The sequence below is a fragment of the Carcharhinus amblyrhynchos genome, chromosome 11 (genome assembly GCF_965287045.1).
Source record: "Carcharhinus amblyrhynchos chromosome 11, sCarAmb.v2.hapA, whole genome shotgun sequence".
NCBI classification, from domain to species: domain Eukaryota; kingdom Metazoa; phylum Chordata; class Chondrichthyes; order Carcharhiniformes; family Carcharhinidae; genus Carcharhinus; species Carcharhinus amblyrhynchos.
The window spans coordinates 74,118,158-74,140,587 of NC_137334.1; the positions used below are offsets into that span (position 1 = coordinate 74,118,158).

Consider the following 22,430-nt stretch of genomic DNA (forward strand, 5'->3'; position numbering starts at 1 on the left):
ATGTGTCCAGTCCTCATTTAGTCTGTTGCTTTCCTCTCAGCAAGCTTATGAAATAAATCCAACCATATAATTTTGTTTATTTGAGATGGTGAGAGAAATATAAAAGTGGACATCGCGTGAAATAAATAGGACGACAATATAAATTTAAGTTAATAAATATTTTTTTGTTAACAATGCTGTGGATGAAACTGTAATTCTTCATGGTTTGTAGACAATCCTACAGTTAGGAAGGAAACACTATACATTATTATGCACATCAGTTTTCTGCAGTGATGTCCATAGAACCTTAAGCTGCACGTACAGGTCCTAGTTTGGCTACATTTTATTCGAGCATGGTCATTTCCAAGAGAAATTACAAATTGAAAATTTAATAATACTTTTACAAAGACAATTCAGGAAAGATTTCTGTCATGGTATCATACATTGTATTTTAACAGTCCCTCTTTTTTTTAGCTAAAAAACAGATGAAGAAAGTGGAATTTTCAGTCGAAAATACAGTGTTTTCACAAGATCGTATCAAAAGTTCTCAAATTTGGAATCCAGTAATTGGAAAACAAAATAAAATAATAAATTGAAAATTCGTATCTCACAATTAATGTTTGAAAACACAATAAATGCTCTTCTCATTACGTAAAATTTGCCCAAATGATCAACCTCATGTTCCTTTACTAAAATATATCTATATATTGAAGAACTATAATACTGTACACTACAGTATGAAATAAATAAAATTAGGAAATATAAAATGAGCAACATAAATAAATGTTATTTGACCTAAAATAAAATGAATGCAAATTGTTGCAAAGTTTGGTGTAATACTGACAAGTTAATGAACAAAAAAAGTACAGAAAATTGCACAAACATATGTAAACTAAGGAACTGCTGCCTAGAATCTAATACTGACATGGGTGCTTCAAAGAACAGGGTGAGCTGTTTAACACTGAAGCTGGTGCAAGGTAACTTTAGTTACCTTTTTTAGCACTATACAAGGATGGCACTTGCAGAACACACAGATTAAAAGGTTTGCATATAAGGCTTTTTAAAACCACCTTTCAAAAGGCTTTCTCCACCAACTGTCCCTCTCACTCTCTCTCTCTCTCTCTTACTCTCTCTCTCTTACTCTCACTCTTTCTATTCCTTCATAGCTGGGCCACATTAAGACTTCAATGTCTAAAAAATCACACATGCATCATTTCATGATCCTTCAAAAAATTCTTGGGAACCTAAAATATTGTGTGGTTGCAGAAACAGGCCTAATGACTGGGTCAAACTACAAACAATCCACTAAAATACTGTTGTTTACTTATACAGATATGGGTAGAAGCACAAGCATTACATTTTCAAGTTACTGTCATGTGATAATATACATAGGTAGAAACATAGACAATACATTTCTTTTTAGAATTTTGTGTAGTAATACAAGTGGCATGTAATGCATTATACTCCACTATTTTGTGCTGAACAAGAAACTATTAACAGAAGGGTAATTTAGGCTGCTGGAACCACACATTTTTTTAGGCCCTAACACTGAACATTTTTTTTGCATAATGCAACTCTTCACAACCCAAACTTGACTAATTCCTTCTAACACTGTCGCTTTTTTTTCTTTTTTTTCCTTTTTTTGCATCTGACAGACTGCCCCATCTGTCCAACACTCAGGCTTCCAGGAAGCATCAGGCACGTGCATGTACAGCTTAACACAGCAGTGTTTCAAGCAAGTAACAATACTACTGGAAGAAGTAGGAAGCTAAAATGCAGTAGTTATTATATGCCATCTTCCACAATGTCTTCATGTTCTGATTTGGTTTCCGTTTTCTCGTCAACTGAGCTATCGTCCATTGAGTGGTCACCGTTCTCCTCTTCGTCTCTTATTGTGTCCTGATCTGTATCCATACTTTTATTTTCACTCTCCTCTTCTTCCTCTTCATCAAATTCCTCTTCCCCTTCTTGCCTTACTAATTTCTCTTCGTCCTCTTCTCCTTCCTTTTCCTGCTCTCGTTCACTCTCTACTTCTCTTGGCATGCTTTCTCGCTCCTCTGAGTCCGAGTAGCCCTGAGGAGTAATGCTCTGTAAGTAGGGCCGATTCATCAGTAGCTCTGCTGGTTCTAAGTGACCCTTCTGGCGGGCCTCTCGTTCAGCTGCTTCCCTTTCCTCTGCCTCCCGTTTGCAATAGGAATATCTGTGGTTCATGTGCTGCGAGTAGGACCCTGAGTGTGAAAAGCGTTTGCCACACTTGTCACACTGATACGGTTTCTCACCAGAGTGCAGTCGTGAATGTTCAATAAGATGATGTTTGTGTTTAAATGCCTTCTTACAAATCTGACATTGATGTGGGCGCTTTCCTGTAATGAAGATAAAAATACAAGCAAGAAAGAAGATTAGGATATAATGCTAAAATTTTCTAATATGATTCAACAATTTCTAATAACTTATATACCTTTGGTGCCACTCCAAGCACATGTCAAAGTGTCAGAAATCTTCAAGTGTTCAGAATTACTGTCAATCATAACTGTCAAAGGTACTACGGATCATTTCTCTGCCCTGAAGCTAAAGCATGTTTTGAGTACAGACTGTCTGTACTTTTGGAAAGATAATTTGTGATTTAATAAAGTAGAATACTTAAATGTCTCAGGAAAAAAAAACAATGAAAATGATCAAACTACGAAAAGGGGAGGATTCCTGTCAAAAGTGGAAAAGTAATGATTATTTTTCAGGCAGCAGCTGTAATGACAGAAAAGAATTGACATATATTTATAACAACATCAAGTTATGATACGCACTTCATTTTTAACTTATGTAATTGAGAGTATCTCCTTTGGCATTTCAACCAACGTGTGACCAGAGTTTGGAACTTGGAACCTCGGCCAAGCAAACATCTGGCTAATTCCACACCACAAATAGCACTGGAATGCGTTCAACACCTTCCATAGCTGCAATACTTGAAGCATAATTCAAAAATAGACATGACAGCAAATCCCTATCAGTCTAATACCATGAGACAAAATGGAGGACAGATTGGAAAGGGAATGATGCAACAGGATGAAACTGTGAGCATGTATGAGAGTAAAATGAGGGGACAAAAATCGGGAAATAACTTTAAATCATACTAAATGGAAATTGGTTGAAGAATCCGGACAGGGAAGAAACAGTGCTGTGGTGTTGCCAATTGCAATGCAACTGTTACATCGTAAAGTTCCCCCACCCATACTTCTCATCTCATCTCCTCTGAGTAGATGATTCCATAGCCCGTATCTTTAACACTGCACCATGTTAAAAAACCTTAATAAAATCTCTCTTTGCAAAATTTTTAAAAATCGCACCATCACAGGTAATAATTTTTATTTCTTAATTTCAAATTAAGACATGGGAATCAAATCTAACAGGTATAGACAATGCAAAATAAAAGAAAAATGAGTATACATACCTGTGTGCTCATATTTATGTCGCAGAAGGGAACTGCTTTTCTGGAATGTTTTGTCACACAAGTCACATGCATACATGCCACTTTCTGTCTTCTTGATCTTCTTTCGGGACAGACAGGAATCTGAATCTGTCATGTCATCCAAGCCTGACATGTAATCTGTAGTTCCATCAAGCAATTCCCCCTAAGATAACATACATTTTTATTAGAAAACCCACTGACCTCCAACACAAATAAATACCTTGCGCTGTCTCTTGTGATTTCACAATAGGCAAATGCAATACCATATATAAAACATTTAATTTACAAGGCTCAAGTCTGAAAAGGCATTAAACATGAGAGGCAAATGAAAGAGATTTATACATGTATTAAATGCACAAAGTGAGTTTTGTCTCTTGTTTGTGCATTTACGGGTTTTGTAAAATAAATTTGGCTCAATGCAGAATTCTTTTACTGGAAACTGAAAAAAATGTATCAGTTACTGATAAGGCTTACTGTGTCTGTAGCCTTGTGAGTAACTGCCTTGTGACATTCTTTTAAATTATCAGTGCTGATTACACACTTGCAGGAGCTATATTAAATATCTTTATCCTATATGGTTATGATTTATTGTTAATGCAAACAGGCTGGTGAGAAAGGTCTATAATTGCTATGAAAATGACTCCTTGTATGTGAAAACAGGATTTAATTCAACAGTAACGTACATGAAAATGTGCATTATAACATGGCAACATTCATTTTGGCATGAGATGAAGGGAAGTGCTAAAAGTAATCCTGAAGTGTAAAAATACACACACACACCTTCCCACTTTGTTAGTGCTATTACATTTTGTCGAGAGAGATATATTAATTAATACCTGCATAAGTTAAAATTAACTGACTAGTCTGAGTGTATTTGTTAAATAGAACAGCTGCACTATCAAAATGGAAAGAATAGGTAAATGCAAATTAGCATTCTGTTTACATACACCTTATCACTGTAATTTTTATACTGTCGTATAATATCTGATTCGCATTAAAACGCTTATTGACTTCAAAGGATACCAAATGTTGAAATTAAAAATACCAAATGTTCCCGATTTTGTATTTATTATCCAGTGCTGAGGGCTAGGTGCATTCAGATTAAATGAAACATTTTACTTTTAGAATATTTCTTCTATTATATACATAGACAAAAAAGACACCTTTATCCATATGTTCCACACAACAGTATCCTTTTCAAATTTCATTTAATTCCCAAAATACTATTTATCCACATAACATAATCCACAGAATGAATAAAATGTGAACAAAAGTCATTTGGTAACCCCAATACCCATTTCACCATTAGTCTTATGGCTTTGGTCTCAATAAGAGATAAAATAGAAGATATTGTTGGCTGGGTTTTCTTTCTGAGTGTGGCAATAGTTCCTCAAAAAAAACTAATGGTTTTTCATATCTTTTAATTACTACTCTTCCATATTGTGCTACATTATCCATATGAAAATACACAAATAAACTATTCTATTTCATTTTTGTGTTTCAAATTGATCTTACTCTCACCAGGATTGAACAAAATGTTATTGAATCCATTATGAGCTTGTGACGTTTCAAATGCATATCAATCTATCACAACATCTACTGTGCTATTTGGATGCTATGCTTTGCAAAAAAAAGTTTCAGAAATGTGACAGAATCAGTCAGCTGCCGTTACCTGGAACGTTTGCTTCCGCTGATACTTTCTTCTCTGTTGCAATTCTGCAAAAGTAGCTGCACCTGTTCCATATGTGTAGGCCATGTGTGGGAGGAAGCCCATTTGATCTAGCCCTGGGTATGGTCGCAGACCTGGAACACTAGACTGGACTGAGGGCAAGAAAGCGGCCGGGGGAAATGCGTTTTGTGGCGGAAGCGTTGTGTACAATGGTTTGGCACTAAATGGATTTATGCTGAATACTGGCTTAGTGCTTTTCTCTAGGGTGTTGTTAGTATTAGGCAATTCCTTCTTCAGGAAAGTCAAGTTCAAGGGCTCATCTGGATTCTCTGATGGATAGGAAATACTGTTATGGTCAATAAGAATACTATTGGTTTTATTTCTTATTTTTCCTGTGACAACACTTTTATGTTCATTCCTTTGTTTTGGCAAAGACAAGTCCAGAGGCTCAGCCTGAGGTTCTTCTGAAGAGAAGCTGTTTGGAGTGTATGAGCTACTATGGGAGTTCTTAGAGGAAGTAGAGGAAAGATTCAAAGGGGAAGGAGTATTGCTCCTTGAGTGGTCCATCTTATCACCAATTGGTTTAATACTGTTAAACTGAGAAGATTTTATAAGCCTGAGAGGTGCATCACAATTTGTAACACTGTTTTGCAGTTCTGCTATTGACGGTGACGTAATTGAGTCCATCGGCTTTAATGCTGTTGTTGGATGCCTAATTGACAGACAGTCTTTACTTATGAACATGTCGGTGGCAGCAGGTGCCAACTCAATACTGGTCCGATCCAGTGGCGGTGACCTGGAATTAGAGAACTGGTAGACCTTCCTCTGCTCAAACCATTCTTTTACAAAATCCTGAGGGAGGCCAACGGCAATGGAAATTTTCAGTAGTTCTTCAGAATTTGGCTCCATATTCATGGCATAATAAGCTTTCAATACAGACATGTGGTCCTTATAAGCATTTATGGGGTTGGGGATACCTTTTTCTGAAAGAAGCGATGACAACGTATAAGCTTGCTTTTCACCCGGCATTCCTGTTTTATTAGTAATTACAACCTCACTTGGTTGAAGAACAGCCTTGATTTCTTCATTCATCTTGCACATGTAGCGTTCATGCTGATGTAAGGGAATGGGACCAGGGAAAGCCTCCCTGCAAAATTGGCAAGAGTAAGGAGATGTGTTATTGTTGTCAAATGTCTTTTCCTCCATACCGAGATCTAATGCAGAACAGCTCATGTTACGTAACCTGTCCTTTTTCAAATTGCTCATTTGCCTTTGTGAGTCCGTGCTCAAGCTCTGAAGACAAGCTTTGGCTTCATTCACCTTTTCTAGTGTGTAGTCAATAATACTTTTAGTGGCACCATTATGGCTGACAACTGGAAGACCAACAGATGGCATAACAGGGGAGGTAACTCCTTGTTCCTCGGCCAAGGAAGCTTGAGAAGCTGGCTCTTTCACATGATAACTTTTAAGTCTCGAAATCTCTTCAGACTTGCAGTCCATTTTTTGCCTACACACTGTATTGTCAACAATTTTGAGGACCTTTTGGACTTCACTTAAGTTACTGCTTGCTACATTTGAAAAGCTTAATATTGGTGCTTCCATCCCTACTCCTAAGTGCTGCATTGGACTTAGAACTGAAGTGTTGATTGACAGTGGGCTGCTAGCTCCTACTCCACCATTTGGGAAATTACCAAACCCATGGGAAGTCATCATGGCCTTGTAGTCATTGAAATCTAGTGGCTCTGTCTTGATTTTGAGAAGTCCTGACTGCTCGGGAACACCAAGAGGCTTGCCATTCTCCAGTTTATGCCTCAGTTGTGTAATTGCTGAATTGGTAGGAGAGGAAGAAGCTGAAGTAGGAGAAGAGCCCGGTTTTAAGCTGGTTCGCATCCTGCCATTGACAGAAATCAGGCCAATGCACTTCTTGCTACTGATGTGAGAGCTGTAGGAACCGGAGTGAGAAAAGCGCTTCTTGCAGTTTGGACACTCATACGGCTTTTCACCTGAAAAACGTTTTAAGCAATTAAATTTAAACTTGTACAGCATTTGGTAATCACATCAACATTACGTATTTCAGCAAACTAATGAATGAAACATACATGAGAAGAAATGAAGGAAATTTACAGCATGGGGCCATTCAGTCTATCATATCTGTGGTGACCCACAAGGAGCCTAGTCCCGCTTTCCTGCTCTTGAACTTTAGTCTTGTAGGTTGTGGCACTTGCAGTGCAATGTGCAAGTACTTTTTAAATGTTACAATGGTTTTGCCCTTTGTCACTCTTTCAGGAAGTGAGTTCCAAATCTCCACCACCCTCTGGATGGAAATAAGATTCCCTTGAATTCCCTCTTAGTTCCCTATCTCTTACCCTAAATCCATGCCAACTGGTTATTGAACCCTCAACCAAGGCTAATAAGTCCTTCCGATCCAATCTCTCTTAGACCCCTTAGAACAGTTTTATCCATTTCAGTTACATCTCTCTCCTGTCACAAAGAAAACAATTCTCCTATCCAATCTGAGATTCTCCAGATGAAAGAAATGTACCTTAACTGTACAAAAATAATGACAGTTATTGGCTCATCATATTTAATATACTAAGGTTACTAATTCATACCAAATGTCATAAAAAATCATAGGGGTAATTTAACAAATTTGTGCTCTTGCTGTGGAGCTCCATTCACTTGGAGCACCTATCAGGATTTCAGGAGAGGAGGTCATGTGTCCCTGTAGGGCTTTCTGGAAAATAATTTTAATGGACAGATATCCTGCAGGGATCACTGGTGCCTGCTCCTGTAGTTTCAGTGTGCATTTCTGGCAGGTGAAACGCCACACCGAGAGCCTTTTTGTAAAACTTAACCTCATCCTTCAAAGCACAACTTTCATCCAGCAGAGCAAGAAACATTATGCTCACCACTATGAATTCGCAGGTGTTCCTTCAGATGGTGTTTGTACTTAAAGGCCTTGCCGCACTCTGTGCATTTGAACTTGCGATTACCAGCACCATGGGTCAGCATGTGGTGCTACGGAGAAAGAATACTGAAATGAGTCTTGCGCACAGCTTGGTGAAATTTGTGAACAGTCACACCTAACAGAACAGGCATGCCAAATGGACCCTATTTACATACAGACATTCTAGATACCAGAAAGCTTCTCAATCGGTTTGTCTTTCATATTGTTGTCTTTGACAGAACTGTTAATTACTTCAGATCTCACATTATATATAAAAAAGACAATTTCCAAAAAATAATAATTGCATTATGAGATACAACAACCATAAACAATTCCCTCTGTACTACAACAATTCTATTGTTCGATTATTGGTACATTTATGTCAAGTGTCATATGGATAATGTATAATCAGAAGCAAAAGGGAATTTTTTTTACTGGGACCTTTTTGATTAAATGTAGATGAAGTATCTTAACAGTAGCAGATTAATAGTTAAAACTAATTAATATTCAGTGCTTTGTTACATGGTGTAAAAACAAAGTTAAAATCTCAACAGGGCTGACCTTTCTTAAACATCTGGCAGAAAGCACAATATGAAAATTAACTGGCAAGAAATTAAATTGATAGCAACGGATACTCAAGGTAGGAGGTCAGCTTTCTAAAGTGGCAAGATACAAAAGCTTTGCAAGGGAACAGTGCTGAACAGTGTGACAACTGCTAGGGTGTGCTGACTCTTCCCACATTCCTGGTGAGACAGATGGTGTTGGACAGGACACAGGGAGGTTTGTTCAAACAGCAGCAACCTTCAAAGATCAAGCAAACCCTGGCCTGCAGAGCGCCAATGAGGGACTGGTGCTCATATGTTGCTGAGCTGCATAAACAAACAGCAACAGCTGCTTTGTCTCCCCTCAATCCTTGGAGGACTGATGCAAACTTTAGTTGCGCCTCTGTTAATATGATACAATCATTTGTAATTACTAAGTGGGAGTACCGTGATCAAATTAGGGAGCCTTTTTTTTCAATGTTGAAGTTAAACAGAAATAAATAAAATTTAAAAGTGAGGACAGGAAGGAAAAACAACAGAGGAAACACACTGGGCAAAATAACCCAGCCAAAGACACATAAAATAGTGTGACTTTGTGACAAGAAAACATAGGTATATACTTTAAACAATGGAGATTCTTTCACATCGTGTTTCAATCTTCATTTAGAATAACGATGGAGTTTATATTTAATTAAAATAATATAAAACAAAAATAATTTTTGTGAGGCCTCCACAGATATTTAACTGTTTTTACAGTGATGGAGTGCTGTCAACTACAGCTGCATTGTTATCCCAACATCAATGGTATTCTTTAATATAACTGATTCAACCTCCAGTGACTTGTCAGCATCGACAACTCACATTATCCTTAATTCCGCGTGCAGCCAATCAGCCCTGGTTAAACCGAAAAATAAAAATGCAGCTTCCCTCACTTTTCACATTGGGAATAATGGGACTCCACTGTAGATTTATTGTAGTGGTTGAAATCGAAGAAAAATAATGTAAAGTGGCCTATGGAGCTTGTATGTGTTAGTTTGAGTGCTGTTTGCTGGATCCAATTTTATCATGTTAAAGTGCCATCAGTAAAATTGAGAACAGCATTATTCTATAGGTGGGGATTATTTTGCTGACAAAGGCAACTGTAATACTGGTGTTTGAACCTTTAAAAGAGAGTAGGAGTCAGGTTCAAAATATTACAGTCGTCCTTAATAACAATGCAGAGATAAAATGAGCCTTGTGTTTTTAATAAGGCACGTTCTGTAATTTTTGAAAACGTTTTTAAATCAGTGGTACAGGTTCTGCACTAAAAGGTGATAGAGAAACTATCATTTAAAATAAAATTACAGTGCTTTATTTAATATCCACACGAAATAGAACTGTCATAAGAGAACAAAACAAATCACAATATATATTACTGCTGAAAGTTTCCAAAGGATTTTTCTCTGCAAGGTCTTGGATAATTATCTTATCTTCCAAAGAAACAAAGCTGTCATGTGCAGAGGTAAATATTTGAATGAAATCATTCTGTAAAATGATAACAATGGAATAAGGACACTTTTACACGACTATTCACAATCTGTGGTATTTCACATCTCTCAGGAGGAGGCAGAGGAAGTTACACTGCATAACACAAACGGTTTAGTAATTTTTAATCCAAAGCAAGTGTTCCATTGAGAGCAGTGCTATGGATGTGTCAAAGAACGGGGACTAGTTCTGTGTAACTTTCCTCTTTCCTCTGCCTGAGTACATAGTGTTACAACAACAAATACATTGATAGGTCTCTTTCAAAAAGGATTGGGGAGGGGAGAGAGGCATTGGTGGGGAGATTAATTCAATTAATGGTTTACAAAATCAAGAAGTAGATTTAAATGGAAATCTCAGAATGTTTGCTTAGTGGAACTCAACAAATCATGGCTGGAGGGAGTTGGCAATAATTATTAAAATAGAAAAGAACAACAGGTAGAGAAAGCAAATTATCAGCAGAAGTGGTAACTTTATTTAAAAACTGTTGCTTTCAGCTAGGATGGTTTGAATTGGCTAATTTGATTAAAGAGTGCGAGCACAATGGTGTAGTTGAGGTGACGCACCATCTTAATGATTTTGAAAACTAAGGTAAAACCCCAAACTTAAACTAAACTTAAGTTCAAGTGCTGATAATGTTTCTAAATTGGATATTAAAATGCTCATTCAATCGTGAATGCATGATATTAAATCATCCTGGAAGAGACCATCAAAAAACCATTTAAACCTAAATTAGAGCTATTACCATTAAAGATTTGCATCTTCAAAATGCCATAAAAAATTAATAGCCAATGGCAATTAAAATGATATTTATCCTCTAAGGGTTACCCATACCCATCCAGGAGCCCCACCTGATCTCTCCCTGGCTTGTGTGTGGCCATATGTCGTTCAAGCTGGGTGCGGTAGGCAAATGTGTAGTTGCACAGGGGGCAGGCGAAGTTGTCCTCGTTCTTTTCATGTCGATATTTAATGTGCTCCTTTAGTGATGTCAAGCGCTTGTAGCCCCGGTCACAGTATGGACAGGTCAGCAGTTGGGCAAAAGCATCTGGAGTTCCAGGTGGCAGGTCTGCAGCCAGGGAGGGAAAAGGGAAAGCACAGGCCAAGAGGTCAGCAATCAATGGCAGTTAATGGGATGACTGCCCGGATGGTATGACTGGAATCGCTGCAATCTGCTGCTTCAAGTGCCATCATTACAGTGGCCTCTGCACACTTCGATTCCCCATACACACCCAGGCCAAGCTTGTATGTGTCATTTCATACTGTCTGGAACTTCAGACGACAATTTGATACACTTTTTTTAAAAAAAAATGCACTTATTCTCAATAATTCCACTGAAACTTCTGACACACTTTCAAGAAAGCTTGGCCACATCACTTAATAGTCCAACATTTATAAATGCAAAAGGATAATAATCTATGATCAAACAATACAGCATTTTAAAATAGCCATTTCACATACCATAATTAAAAAGAAAGCAAAATGCAATCACTTTTCTTTTTTGACTTTTTGTTTTGGAGGCATGACTAATTCTGAATGACGTCTTCACATCATGTTAATGTCAATGAGAATAATAATATGTTGAGATTTCCCGTTGAAATATTCAAAAGGAAGCCATTTTGCAATAAAACCAGAATTTTAAAAAAAATCAGTCACTTCTTGCAGTGAACACTACAGGAATTTGCAAGGATTTTGTTTGCACCGTACACTTCAGAGGGAGCATTTGGCTCTCACTGGGGTGACATGAAAATAATAAGAAAGTGTGTACAACCGTGAATATTTTGTGTGAAGAGAAAAAGTGGCAGCAGGCGGGAATTGACTAAGAAGGAAAAAACATTCAAAGGTAAAACTGGAGTTCTTTGAAACCCGGGAATAGTGTGATAATGCAGAATCCATTGAGTGCACTTGCATATGTGAAAACAGCATTAGTCACACAGATTCAAAATGAAATAAGATTAATGTTTAAAAATACGAGTAGTACAAAGCCCACGTAATAAATGGCAATGTTAAGCTTTTTTAAAAAATGGAAGAATACTGTGCCTTTGAAAGTTAGGCCATTCAAGTTTTTTTAACTATCAGTTAATGGCCAGGCAAGGCAAATCTTAACACCTCTGTGTTTATTGCTCCCAAATTGAAGTACCAATTTAATCTCTCTACAAGGGCCTCGCTTAAGGAAAAATAAAAGCTGGAACTGTGCTTGAAGTTTCGGTCATGCATAAGGTGGAAGCATTTAAGATTTTAAATGACAACCTGAGATTACAGCAAGAGACATGGAAACTGGTGACAACCACGTCATCTCCCTAAAATCAATCATGCTTTTCTCCCCATCTGTTGGCTGAAACTGGCCCATTTGTACCAGAGGCCAATAATGCTTTTAAAATATTCACAGCTGCACTCTGGTTGCTACTCTGGGGTATAAATGGGGTGTAGTTTAATGATGTTGTTATAACCCAAACAAATTGTAAACTTAACAGAAGGCAGGAACTAAAAAGCATGTTAGTCGAGTCCATCCTGTCTATTTGAAATTTGTACCCAACTTTCAATAATAGACATTCCTCTCATAATAGTGGGTGTTGCATGTAATTTTTCAATTTTGTTCAGGTAAGGTAATTTAAGTGTCACTGTTGATGTTAGTGGTTACCAAAAATCTGGGCGGCATGGTGGCACAGTGGTTAGCACTTGCTACCTCACAGCGCCATGGACCCAGGTTCATTGCTGGTCTCAAGTGATTGTCTATGTGGAGTTTGTTCCCGTGTTATCCCTGTGTCTGCTTGGATTTCCTCCGGATGTTCCCGTTTCCTTCCACAGTCCAAAGATGTGCAGGTTAGGTGGATTGGCCATGCTAAATTGCCCCTAAGTGGCCCAAGATGCATAGGTTAGAATTAGCAGGGTAAATACTTGGGGTTACATAACAGGGCTTGGGTAGAGGGCTCTATCAAAGAGTCGGTGCAGAATCGATGAACTGAATAACCTCCTTCTGCACTGTAGGGATTCTATGAAAAGGGCAGACTATTGGAAAGTCCAATCCTTATTGTGATTTATCAACCTTGAAGTGCAAAAAAATTCATAAAGGAAGGATTCATATAGAATATTGCAGGTGAGACAGGCACAGATCTGGGATGTTTCTTTGGAAGGAAAATGGAGATGGGAAGAGTATTCTTTTGGGGAGTTTGAGTGAGAGGACATACAGATAACAAATTTGAAACCTGACTTCCAGTTAGTTGTTTTGGAACACATTTGTCATGGGAATGTTTTGATTCTAAACACTGCAGGGTGGTAAATTCAATAGTCCAACCTGGCAGATAGTGTTGAAAATAGATCATGTGGACCCAAAGCAGATTTATCCCATTCTTGACAGGTCCTTATTATGTCAAAATGTATTGCCTAAGCTGAGCAGCTTTTTTAAAATAGATTTTCTTTCAATTTCTTTGGCCAAATCCTTTTCCCTGCTCATCTGCAAAATCAAGAAATTTGGCCAAATAGTTGGTAGCACTTTCGGACTGAAGCACCTTATAATTTTGGAGGTGGGAACAAGCAACTTTAACGACAAACTTCAACCTTGGAATGTAACATAACATTCATGTATTTCTCAAAGACATTTTATAATCTTGTGATCACTATACTTACAAATTTGTTGTTTATTATGCTCACCCCCTAGGGGAGTCAAGTCTTTTACCTGCCTGTTGCCAACTGAATTTGTATGGGATGTGGTTGTTGTTGGCTAGGTCAGCGTTTATGGCCCATCCCTAATTGCCCTTGAGAAGATGATGGTGAGCTGCCTTCTTGAACTGCTGCCGTCCCTGTGGTGTAGGTACACCCACAGTGCTGTTAGGGAGGGAATTCCAAGATTTTGACCCAGTGACAGTGAAGGAACAGCAATATATTTCCAAGTCAGGATGGTGAGTTACTTGGAGGGGAATTTCCAGGTGGTGGTGTTCCCAGATATCTGCTGCCCTTGTCCTTCTAGATCGTAACAGTCATGGGTTTGGAAGATGTTGTCTCGGGAGCCCTGGTGAGTTCCTGCAACGCATCTTGTAGATGATATACACTGCTGCCACTGTTCGTTGGTGGTGGAGGGAGTGAATGTTTGTGCTTGGGGTGCCAATCAAGCGAGTTGCTTTGTTATGGATGGTATCAAGTTTCTTGAGTATTGTTGAAGCTGCACTTACCCAGGCAAGTGAACAGTATACTATCACATACTGACTTGTGCCTTGTAGATGGCGAACAGGATTTGGGGAATCAGGAGGTGAGTTACTCACTGCAGGATTCCTGGCTGCTGACCTGCTCTTGTAGCCACAGTATTTATATAGCTAATCTAGTTACATTTCTGGCCAATGGTAACCTCCAGAATGTTGATAGTGGAACATTCAGTGACAATAATGCCGCTGAATGTCAAGGGGCAATGATTAGATTCTTTCTTGCTGGAGATGGTCATTGCCTGGCACTTTGTGGCGTAAATGTTACTTGCCACTTGTCAGCCCAATCCTGGATATTGTCCAGGTCTTGCTGCATTTGGACATGGACTGCTTCAATATCTGAGGATTTGCAAATGGTGCTGAACATTGTGCAATCATTAGCGAACATCCCCACTTCTGACCTTGTGATGGAAGGAAGGTCATTGATGAAGCAGCTGAAGATGGTTGGGCCTAGGACACTACCCTGAGGAACTCCTGCAGTGATGTCCTGGAACTGAGATGATTGACCTCCAACTACCACAACCATCTTCCTTTGTGCCAGGTATGACTCCTTCCAGCGGAGGGTTTTCCCCCTGATTTCCATTGATTCCAGTTTTGCTAGGGATCCTTGATGCCATACTTGGTCAAATGCTGCCTTGATGTAAAGGGCAGTCACTCTCACCTCTTGAATTCAGCTCTTTTGTCCATGTTTGAACCAAAGCTGTAATGAGGAAATGGCTGGAATGAGAAAAACAGCTACTGTTTCACAACTTATCAACTCAGTTTGTTGTTGTGTATTATCTAGACTATTCATCACCCTAACATAAAGATCACACGTTTAAAAATAAATAAAGTGTTAATAGTAGAATGCCCAATTTCAGCACTAGAATGTAAATACATATTTAAAATAAGTATTTAGTGCTGTAGTATATGCCCTTTTGTTTGTAGAAATTGATACTTTTTATAAGAATTGGGTTATATTAAAGGGGAGAGCTGCTTTGCTCTATGTTATCCGAAATAGCCCAGAATATTAATCTCAGCAATATTTGTGTAGCATAAGGATGCACTTGCACCACAAAGAATGTAAAAATGTTTAGATAGACGTTTTGTCCCATAAACTTCATGCATTTAAAAATGAATACTTAATATATTTTTTACATGGTGGGAATAACTTCTCAGAAATATTATCATCCCTGTTAAACTACATTTGCTATTACTGGAGAACTGCGGAATTGGTCAGCTCATGGAGGCAATGCTTCAACTTAACAGGAAATGGACATCTTGAGGGTAGAAATATTGTTTTTGCAATATTGTTGTTTTTGGTTAAACTCACAATATGCAGTAAGCTTGGAATAGCCCTGTATAAAGCTGCCCCACAAAAGCTCTTCAAATGATTCAATTAAAAATGAGCTTCAAAAATGAATGTCCATTCAATTCTGATATCTTCAATTTAATTTGTTACATTCTAACGATACAGCAGTGCCGATTTTCATCCCTGTTGTTTTTTGAAGAGTGGCAATCCAAAATGGAGATGTTCCATTCTCCACAAGCATGCTTTCAGAGCAAGCCAAGAAACAAATGCGTATGTCCCACAATAAAAATTGATGGATGCCAACTGAAGTATGCTGATAGGGGTTTTACACTATGGAAACATCTTCTGGGTACACCAAAGAAGCAGTCATCCAACGAACACTGAGTTGACAAACCAGCAGGCTTACAAGGGACCGTTGCAAGCCACTCTTAAACCATGGGACAAATCACTCTGGTGGTCAAAAATGAACATTAATGCTTCTTTGTCCATCTCCATCAATGTGTTCCTAATTGCTACCTATCCCTCTGTGCCCACTTTCCTGCCCCCAGCCCCACAAACCCCCCCCAACTCCCATCCCCCTTCCACTAACCCCACACCTGCAGTGCAGTCAGGTTTCCTTCAATATTTACCCACCTTACCCCCAGTTCGGTGAACTGTTTGTCAGTGCTCATTGAGCACTCGTAGCACATCGGGAGAACCTGTAATGAGGCCAAACCAGGAAATGGTTCGGGTCTCTCACTGCTGCCATCGGGTGAGCAGTTCAATCACTTCATCCACCTCAATATAACACTAAGTGGGATGTGCCCATAAATGTTTACATTCTTTGTGGTGCAAGTGCAACCTTGTGCTACCCAGATATTGCTGAGATTAATATTCCATGGACCATTTCAGATAACACAGAGCGAAGCAGCTTTCCCCTTTAATACAACCCAATTCTTAAAAAAAGCTTCAATTTCTACAAAAAGGGCAAATATTACAGCACCCAAATGCTTACTTATTTTAAATATATATTTGCATTCTAGCATTGAAACTAGGTATTCTACTGTTAACACTTTTTTTATTTTTAAAATGTGTGAAATTTATGTTAGTGTGATGAGTAGTGTAGATAATACAAAAAATGGTTTTAAAGAGACCAATTTTAATAAACAACTATCTAACTCACATTTGCAAAGGTAGGAATGGGTGGTGGGACAATTAATCTACTGATTAAGTGAGCGTTGTGTGCATGAATTGCAAAGCTGTAGTTGTCTGTGTAAGAAATCATGCTTGCAAAGCAGCTATCCTGTCTGAACATTCATAAATATCAATAGTAAAGCCACACTAGTTAAAAACAATAATAAACATCTACCCTTTGGACCTGTTCATCTTTTTAATTTTCCACTACTTTGCTTCTGATCTTCCCTACTCTATCCCTTATATTTCAGGAATGATGAATCATGCTGGGTCCTTTTGTATTGGCATATGTAAACACTTTTCAAATCTGCTTCTCAACAATATGTGCCAGTCCTGAGGCAAATCGAGACCATCATAACTGAGCCTGAGTGCCCTTTCCCAACTTGCGTGCTTTCAGCTTCAATTGGGTTTTGTTTGCAGAAAGTGTGGTGATCTGAGCTAGTTCTCTTTCTAAACCAGGAATGCTTAGATCAGCACCAGCAAGAGCACCTGGTTATCTCTTTGCTGGCTCAGTGTCAAAACTGATGACAGACTTCACAGTTTTGGCTGTTTTAAACTAACTAAGCCTGGGGAGTTCCAAAATTGAGTGCCTTTGCACTGCCTAACTCATTGGGCTGGATTTCACACCCCCAATCCTGCACCCACATTGCAAGAACTGGCCAGCAGCCAACAGATCTGAAAGAACTCTGTCCCACAGCCATAATGGAGCAGAAAATGGAACTTGATCTCCTCAGAGGGAAGTCCTGCCCTCAACAGCTGCCAGGAATCTGATAGGTTGACAGCTCTAGCAGTCCCAGCAGCACCATAACTCAGTAGTGGGCACTGCTGGTACTGCAAGGAGGTCCTGGAATGAAGAGGACATAGATGCTGGGGAGGGGGCCTTGACCTAGAGGGACTGGAGAGCCCAGGGAGGAGAATGAGAGCAGCCCATCTGCTGTCTTAAGGGGAACAGCTCAGGGATAGGCAGCAAGGCTTGATAGCCTTCATATTTTACATATCCCTCCCATACTCACTGAAAAAATGCACAGTGGGGGTCCGTAAAATCCAACCCGCAACTGCATTGCATCATTGGGTGAAGTTTTACAGCCCTTAATGTCGTTGAGACTTTTGAACAGCTCGTCACATTTTGCGACCCCACTCCTGCCAGAGGAGGGGGGGTGAGGGGCATTACTGGCAAATTAGATCCTATTCTTATCCAACATCCATCCACATCTCTGTATTTTCCAGCAGAAATCACCGGATAACAGCAAAAATGAGGAGCTTGGTTGTTTATCCCCTTCCTAGTCCTGGATCAGGGAGCATAAATGCAGTGCCCCAAATGCTGCCCCAACTCAGTTTGCCTAAGGCAGCCTGTTTCAGGAATTAGACTGACTTCACTTACTACACTGGTTGATGTACTTAATCATTGGAAACCATGGGTGGCAGTGGTGCGGTCTCATTTTTCAGTATAATATTACACTGGTTATATGGGGTGGCACAGTGGTTAGCACTGCTGCCTTACAGCTCCAGGGATGCAGGTTCAATTCCAGGCTCAGTCACTGTGTGGAGTTTGCACTTTCTCCCCATGTCTCTGTGGGCTTCCTGCGGGTGCTCCAGTTTCCTCCCACATGTGCGGGTTAGGCTGACTGGCCATGCCAAATTGACTCTAATGTCAGGGAGATTAGCAGGGTAAACGTGTGGGGTTACAGGAATAGGGTCAGGGTGGGAAGGTGGTCAATCAGTACAGACTTGATGCACCAAATGGCCTCCTTCTGTACTGTAATGATCCTATTCTAGTCTAATGTGAAGAATTCTGATATGTTTAAAGGAGTGATAGTGAGTCATTATCTTATGTAATAATCAAATGAACAGGATAATGCCTTTAAAACGACTCTTTCAAATGGGTACATGCTTAAGTGGAGTCAACAGTATCAAAGTAAATGGTTATAAAGTATCCCTACCTATATTGGCTGTTCTCAGTGTGTGACTATTCATTATTTAAACAAATGCTAAAATAGTATTTGTAAAGTGAATGTGTGGCACAAAACATACCGCTATGAAAAATGCACTGCTTGCAATGACAAATCTGACAGTTTATGGCAAAATGTTCCATGCTATATCTGATGCAAGGCCTTTGACGGCTGTTACAGACCCCCCCCCACCAAGTTTAAAGGTAAACACTGAAGCATGCAGTGAATTTATCGTGTACAAATATCAGCGCAATGGCTACCATTGTGAGAGAGGCTCACCATTGTCCTCCTGCCCATTGGCCTCTGGTGTTCCATGCCGGGACAGTTCCTCGGGTGCTTCTGGATAGATAATGGCTGTGTCACTCCGCTGTAAGTATTCCGCAATGCTAACCGCATGGCTGTCTCCTTCTTCAAGCTTCCGTTTGGCAAAATACTCCTCAAAATCTGACGTGCAATCTATACTCTTTCCTAAAATAATACATTGAGAAAAGGAGGGAGGAAGAAGAATGTCAGTCCAATCTTTCTATACAAGCCAGAGTGACTTGGCATCTAGCAAGTCACAATGTGCAGTTCAGAAGGCCTGCAATTCTACTTGGAATTTCTGCTTCCCCATACTGTTTAGCTCTTGTGGGAACTCTAACTGTTAGGTGGAGATAGCTGAAATAATCACAAACAAAGCAAATAAAACCACAGTCTTCATTAGCCAGGAAATGACAGGCCCTTATTGGTACATGCTGATTACAAGCCTAAACTGCCTGACTTGCTGGCATGCCAAGTTTTACTTCTGTTTTCCTCAGCCTTGTTATCTTTCAGGGTTTTTCCTTGAATTTTTTTTTGTTACAGACATTTCAAACTTATGCTGGAAACCTAGGTGCTATTTAAAGAGAAAAAACATTTACTACAAGAAACTATGTATTTCAGTGACAATCTGTCTGCCTTCAGCTTCTATGCTCCCAGAAAGAGGATTTTCTCTCCAGTCCAGTAACTACAAGTTTGTGGCATAAAAGATAAAAGTTTGGCAGTGTATTGACACATTATAGTAGTTACTGTCGCATACTCTGTCACACAATAGGAGGTAAATTGTATCGACACTGAAAACAGGCAAAATTAAGATATGCCTGTTGATTGCAATACAGGCAGCATGCAAACATTGTGTGCCTCTCTTTTGAACGCTTTGAGCCAATGCTAAACAAGGATGACGGGTGACCTTAATGAGGTTTATAAAATTATGAATGGCCTAGATAAGGTGAATAGCCAAGGTTTATTTTCCCCAGGATAGGAGAGTGCAAAACCAGAGGGCAAAGGTTTAAGGTGAGAGGGGAAAGATTTAAAAGGGATCTAAGGGTTGGCTTTTGCACACAGATGGTGGTGCGTATTTGGAATCGGCTGCCAGAGGAGTTGGTAGAGGCGGGTACAATTCCAATATTTAAAAAGACATTTGAACAGGTAAATGGATAGGAAAGATTTAGAAAGACATGGGCCAAATGCCGGCAAATACAATGAGTTCAGTTCAGGAAACCACTTAAAGCTAGACCGCATTGCTTAAAGCTAGCCCCCACTACTTAAAGCTAGCCTCCACTGCTTAAAGCCAGCCCATACTGCTTAAAGCTAGCCCATGCTCCTTAAAGCTAGCCTGCAACTCCAAAAGAGGAAGTAGTTTGTAGTCAAAGCAGATGCTGGGATTCATTTTTGAAGAGAAACTAACCTGGGAAAGAGTGAGGATTGACACAACAGGAAGAGTGTCTGCTCCATGTTTTTTGGAGCTGAACTGGAAGTTTTGGTGAAGGATATGGTAAAGAGGAAAGTTGTCCTGTATCGGCAGAGGAAGGAGACCTTCCAGACACATGGTCAAAAGGCAGTAGGAGCAGATAGCTATGAAGGTCAATGTCAGGAGAAAAGCCCTGAAGACCTGAATGCAGTGCCACAAGAAATATAATGACCCCACATGAGTGATCAAGGTCATTAAATAAGTCTTCAAATGTCACAGCCAAACAACTGCACCAGCAGCCATGGCCACTGCTCAAATCATCCCCCATTGCTCACCCACAAATGATCTCGATTAACAGCAGACTGTGGAAGTATTGTTTTAGCATGACAATGCTCCACCAGATTTCACTTGGCAGTGTGATTTTCATTGGATGCAAACTGTACAGAGGTGTGAGGTTGCACACAAGAGTCATAAGCCATATTGTCAATGGATAGCTCTTGTCACCCTTTGTTTTGTCTTGGCTTAAATGCAGTGGGCTGCCATGGAATGAAGGCATCATGATTACTGCCACGATATTGGACACTGACTTGCATGACTCATCGCCTATGCTCATTCACCAGCTGGACGTTGAAGGAGTGGAATTAATTTGGTTTCTGGCATATGGCATAGTTGACATGTGACATCCTGAAAGCTAAATGTACGCAGTCAATGGCACCCTGCACTCTGGTGTGTCCTGCAATCCTAGCAAAGATATGTGTTTACTCCACCTATTTGGGTTTGGCAAGAGAGACTGAAATGTTGTTAGCTCGCTTTGAACAGAAAACCTGAGTGATTTCCTTCACTCAATAATGTGTGATTGGCAAACTGTGATAGGTTGCAAATATCTCCAGCTCCAGCCTGGAAGTCACCAGATGCATAAAGTCCATCACCATGGTCAACTCCCACTGGCAAAGTGGTCCTTGTCCTGCTTGAGGTTGCAGTCATGGCTGCAAGAAGTGACATTTTTCAGTGAAGAGCTCCTTACTATACCTCACTGATATTCAGCTAAGAGAATTGATCGCAAAACACCAAGGCCTTGCTGACAGCCCTTCTTCTCCTTCTTCATCCAGTGGCTTGACTTCCTCTGTTCGGTCTCTGTTCATTCTCCATGCCATATCGCATTCCAAAAAGATCACCTACTTGTGCAACCACATTTGGGAGCAACTGGTTTGTGTAAAAGGTTTGAATTCAACAAAAAGTCCTTCAGCAGATGCTTATAGACTTTGGCGATTTGAAAGGGCTATAGGAAAGCCATAAACACTAATAGCATAATAACAATGGCCAAATGGAATCAACAAGTACTTAATCTGCAAGGGGCTAGTCTGATGATCACTTTAAATACTTCTTTTTTTAAATTCAGTTATGGAACATGGTCATTTATTGTCCATCCCTAACTAGCCTCCATTTCGGAGGGCATCTGAGAGTCAACCACATTGCTGTGGGTTTGGAGTCAAACGTGGGCCAGACTAGGCTACGACGGCAGATTTATTTTCCAAAAGCACATTAGTGAACCAGATGGGTTTTTATGATAATCGGCAATGGTTTCATGATCATAATTAGACTTTTAATTCCAGATTTTTACTGAATTCAAATTTCACCATCCGCCATGGTGGGATTTGAATCCAAGTCACCAGGTCTTGCCCTGGGTCTCTGGATTACTAGTCCAGTAACAAAACAGCTGTGCCACTACCTCCCCAGCTGCTGGGAGCTGGTGGAGGAGTGGGGGAGTTGCAGGGGGCGGGGGGGAGGTGGATAGTGGGGAGTGGGTCACACCAACTACGTGTGTGCTAATGCTGCACTAATATGGCACAGGCACAGTTCACTGACAGATAGTGTTTTGGAGCCATAAAATGGCAAATTTACAAACCAAATTTCTTGTTCAGTGTATTAGAAGAAAACAACAACATTCCTTCATGGTGAATTCCTGAATTATCAAGGGGAATGCCAAGTTAAAGC

At 39.7% G+C, this 22,430-nt stretch overlaps 1 protein-coding gene across 3 annotated transcripts in view; it reads right to left on the reverse strand.

The window, feature by feature from the left end:
- Positions 1–304: 304 nt before the first annotated feature.
- The window catches only part of zeb2b (zinc finger E-box binding homeobox 2b), a 132,608-nt gene continuing 110,482 nt past the window's right edge, over positions 305–22,430 (reverse strand). The window contains exons 5-11 of one of the 3 annotated variants that reach the window (XM_080199379.1): positions 19,007–19,195; positions 14,976–15,014; positions 10,973–11,187; positions 8,021–8,129; positions 5,115–7,114; positions 3,425–3,605; positions 305–2,342 (exon numbers count right to left, since the gene is read on the reverse strand). In XM_080199379.1, coding sequence (XP_080055505.1) covers positions 1,765–2,342; positions 3,425–3,605; positions 5,115–7,114; positions 8,021–8,129; positions 10,973–11,187; positions 14,976–15,014; positions 19,007–19,195 — 3,311 coding nt within the window. In that variant the 3' untranslated portion in view covers positions 305–1,764. Of the gene's footprint in view, positions 2,343–3,424; positions 3,606–5,114; positions 7,115–8,020; positions 8,130–10,972; positions 11,188–14,715; positions 14,889–14,975; positions 15,015–19,006; positions 19,196–22,430 lie in introns of those variants that run through there. The other 2 variants (XM_080199380.1, XM_080199381.1) reach the window with 2 other exon arrangements.